The sequence below is a fragment of the Penicillium arizonense genome (genome assembly GCF_001773325.1).
Source record: "Penicillium arizonense strain CBS 141311 chromosome Unknown PENARI_contig102, whole genome shotgun sequence".
Lineage (NCBI taxonomy): Eukaryota > Fungi > Ascomycota > Eurotiomycetes > Eurotiales > Aspergillaceae > Penicillium > Penicillium arizonense.
In genome coordinates, this window is record NW_019173379.1 from 12,166 (window position 1) to 16,385 (window position 4,220).

The window sequence follows — 4,220 nt, forward strand, 5'->3', positions numbered from 1 at the left end:
AGAGCTTATTGGAAAGCCTCCATAGGAAACCGAGCCTAGGACAACCATGTAAAATGTGCAACCAGGCCCACGAGCTAGGTTCTCGTGATCGCGCCCCCCCTCGCGAGATTGCAACGCTACTATCACATTCTGATGAGGACTTGGACACAAGAGGCACGAGTCGGACCAATCAAACACCACGCGTGAATTTAGACAGACGCAGGTACGGTTCTGCGATGCAGATCCCAGCGACGACCCACGGGACAGTAGATCAAGGAGGTTCTATTTATGGCCCGGAGAAGAAATGAAGGATTTGCAAAGGTCCAGACACGATCCACAAGCCCAAGCCTGATGGCCGTCAGTGTCCGATGGAACACAGCTTTGTTGCTTGGGAGGTACGGTCGAGGTACGGTCCAGGCAGGTGAGGTATTTGGAATATCACGCAGAATTCTGGCAATAGAATGGTAGGCTAAATCCCGATCCGTGGTTATGCTTTCCTGGTTCCTGTCACAGGAGAGTAATTCTCCTGTCAAGTGGCAAGCTGCTTGTCTATCTGGTCTGTAGAACGTTCTAGAAGCTATGTCTTCTGTCCTGCGTAAAGCTTCCCCGTAGAGATTGTACTCTCTTTGAATCCGACACAACCCCATCATCAGCCGCATTCAATGGCCAGTCCGATATGTCTAGCAGAGAGCTTGTAGAAACTATGCCAATCATGAACAGAATGAGCTTATGTAAAAATATCTCCGGTTTTTGCACTAAAACCGAGGAACCGATTGGCTCCCGAAGATGGTTGAGGTTGTGGGCCGGCCCTCCTGCGGCCCCTAAACTTTATCTCAATCACCCTCCGCATCTTGATTACGACTGTAGCGAGCGAGAACCTTTCTAGTAAACTGCTGGTCTGTTCCAAAAGCCCTACATGAGCAGGTCGAGACTGTCGTAATTCTGCCCCGATTCTCTGGGCTTCTCTTTTGGGCTGTAGGGCTTAATCACTAGCAACCTAGAAGCAAGTGGGGCAGAAGCCCGGGCCTGAATCTTTATGACGACCACATTCTCTCACCGAGCAGGCGATTCCATGGGTCGTCCAAACTAAGCGGTCGAATGATTTGTGGTTCCGCTAATGATCGACAGCTGCGCTCGTGATTCCACGGTCTGTCAAACTAATTTCCTCCTGACTTGGGTGTAGGTCAAAACAAATCGTACGCTTCACACCAAAGATTACCCTGCTTTCGACCATCGATCCTATCAAATCCAAGCAGACGTATTACCATGAGCCAACAAGAATGCCGTATTTCCATTCGACCAGAGCCCCCTTGCTACCATGTCCTGTCTCCCTACGGGAACACTCATAGTATCGTAAATCCTTATACGCTGTCCGCAGTACTTACCGGGCCACATAACCACTCCAATGAAATCCTCCTGGTTTTGCATAACAAGGATGAAAATGTGTAGGCGGGCCTGTTCCAAGGGCACCACCATCGTGCTCGAGTCCTTTGACTTTGGGACATCCTCTATATTATTGTCATTCCAAAGAAAGGCGATTGCTACTTCCTCTACGGAATACATGGAACGATATACAACTACGCTTGTATTCCTCATGCTGAGGCTTCATTGCTGATCACCGCCTTTGATGTAGGAACATGCACCAGGACTTGTTTTTCAAGATAGTTGGCCACTGTTCCTTGGACATCGCAATGTAGCTATCCAGCCGATGAATGCTGCTAAAGTGGACGCTCTATTCGCCGGTATCTCAGCTTCTTGGCAGCACAGACACGATGCACATAGTCCCACCTCCAGGATGACGATCGTGTACTTTTAGGCCGGCACGGAAGCGGTGCTGGCGTCACGTGGTCTGTGACAAAGGGTCAGCATGTAATATGAGAAGATTAAGTGTTTCGTACCTGAAATAGGGTTCGTTTGAGTTGGGTTTTTGCTGCCGTCAGGCAGGTTAGGATCGGCCGCTAGAATTGTTTGAAACCATTTGTCGATGTTCCTTTGGGCAGGGGTCTTGGCTGAAAGATTCGACTGTGAAGCGCTATCGACCACGGAGCGTCGTACGACGCCTGCTCGCTTTGGTTTGCCTGGATTCTGGGAAGATTTGGCGCCAGTGCGCCTCTGCTTCCGCAGAATATGGTACTTTTTCCCTTGTAAAGATTCAACGCTTCGATCCACCCAATATTGGTCATAATATGTGTCGGAGCGGGCTTTCCACAGGCAGCGCTCGATGAGCATCCAGCCAGGGCACCAGATCTTCTCCTCCCATTCTGGCCAGCCCGATGGGTTACGTGGGGACATGGTGATGCTAAAGCAAGTGGAAGAAGCGGTAAGGAACTGGTCAAATGGACAGCAGTAAGTGGATTCGCAGGTCTAGGTTTGTTGAGTTTAGAAGACCCTTTCAATATCCAGTCAACTGAAAAAGATCCTACCGTTGCATCAAGAAATAACCATATGTTTATGACGCATTGCTCAGTCCGTTGAGCTGGCCTCAGACTCCCGCCAATCGCCTAAGTCAAATGTTTGAAGATCAACAAGGCCCCCATTTGTTGATGCACTTTTGGAAAGGTGGCTATGCACAGTCAACGACTTTGAATTGAACACAGCAATAGGAGCACCTTTTTGTTGGCAATTCCACATGATTTCACCACTGCGTCGAAACATGTTCATTAGGACCGGCTCTTTGTTTTCTTTGTTTAAAAGGAGTTAGCATTCCTGTTCATCTTCTAGACCCGTTCATACCTTCATATTATAAAAGATGAGCCATGTGTCAACGTAGTTCAACATACGATGTGCAAAGTCATTGGCGAGATATGATGGCCATGACGGTGAAAATTTTAGATTTAAACTCATTTCGTGAGTCGTTTTCTCGGCTATATCCAGAATAGTGCTTCATCGGCGGGAAGTAAGGAAGGAAAATAGTAGAGCTTGCCACCCCCCCGGGTTCCCATTGCAAGCAAAGCATTTCGGTTCTGATCCCATTTTACAACCTGCTATAAAACCGTATTGTGATCACGATACGTCACTGCACACTCTTGATATGGGAAGCCGAATTTTGGGGTCTCCTGATGGGCGAGATCGATCAGCTGATAGTATCTGTGAACGGTACGTCACGTCTGCATACAGAGGATGGACTAGACAAGATATCATGTTGTGTCCTTGTGGCACACAACTATGGGAATGCCTTAGCTTGTAGTTCATCTCCAGAGCCAATCTGTGGCCGTTCCATTTCCATACTTGGTCAGAGGAGGTACCAGATGGGATATTGAGCTTCAGCGCCTCGGGATGAAAGAATTCAGACTGATCCAGACAGATAGGGCAGAAGGGAAGGTTTAAATGATGACCCGAAGACCGATGGTGGAAGAGTCACTGCTGTAGTTGATATTTAATCCTAAGAAGGAAAAAGGGGGGCGGAGAGGAGAAAGGGGCAACAAGCGTTAAGTTCTCCGTACGTACATTGCAAGTAAAATATATTTACATAAATACTAACGTATTTCGAGGAGTGGTTGGAAGTAGTGAAACGGATTTGGATCGATCCTATTGCTGTAAAATCACATAGGTATGTTTAGTTTACAAAAACAAAAACAAAAAAGTAAAAATACAACTGATGTTTTATTGAACCTTTGGTTCTCATCTGTAGGGAACTAAAAAAAAGGGAAGGGAAATGGAGATGCCACTGACGTAGTGGCGTACCTAAATCCGGCCCAAGAGAGCCGTAGAATCTACCCTGGATTTGGCTTGGCTATGAGGGTGGCAATATTTGTCTTGAGTAGCTTAATGCCGGCAGAAACTTTGACAATCACTCGCGCTTTGTGCTCTCTGTTGTTGAAGAACATCGACTATCGCTACCGACCGAGAAGGGTCTCTAACATTAGTACCACGCACATCCCTCCAGGGCCTGATTGAATCCATCAACGTTCACGGACTCTCTGAATGTTTCAATTCGAAGCCGGGCTTTTGTTGGGGGATGTTCTAGTCGATGGGCTAGTATTTCTTGCGAAGGGTCTGTCAGATAGGACTGATAGTCCAGGCCACTAAGAAAGTAATGCTCCATACACACAGAGCTTGGAGTAGAGAGGTAGCTTGTCTGAGAATCATTGCCGTACTCGAAATCTGAAGGGAATACAGACGTGGAAGTTGGAGCACACCGAGGGCTAGTGAAGGACATCTGGTGAGGAGACCGTGTTGTTTCGCTATCAGGCGCCCCAGAATCGAGTGGCACAATGTGTGCAACCTCTCGGATTGGCCCG

The 4,220-nt window shown here is 47.8% G+C and overlaps 2 protein-coding genes across 2 annotated transcripts; both read right to left on the bottom strand.

Moving 5' to 3' along the window:
* Window positions 1-1,365: 1,365 nt before the first annotated feature.
* PENARI_c102G04953 (uncharacterized protein) lies at window positions 1,366-2,271 on the bottom strand (the record flags this gene model as incomplete). The annotated part of the gene is made up of 2 exons (XM_022637842.1): window positions 1,366-1,487; window positions 1,878-2,271. Coding segments are annotated over 2 exons (516 nt in total), but the record flags the coding sequence as incomplete, so codon positions are not given.
* Window positions 2,272-3,888: 1,617 nt separating this feature from the next.
* On the bottom strand, window positions 3,889-4,204 carry PENARI_c102G07735 (uncharacterized protein; the record flags this gene model as incomplete). The annotated part of the gene is made up of 2 exons (XM_022637844.1): window positions 3,889-3,942; window positions 4,031-4,204. Coding segments are annotated over 2 exons (228 nt in total), but the record flags the coding sequence as incomplete, so codon positions are not given.
* Between the last annotated feature and the right edge of the window lie 16 nt (window positions 4,205-4,220).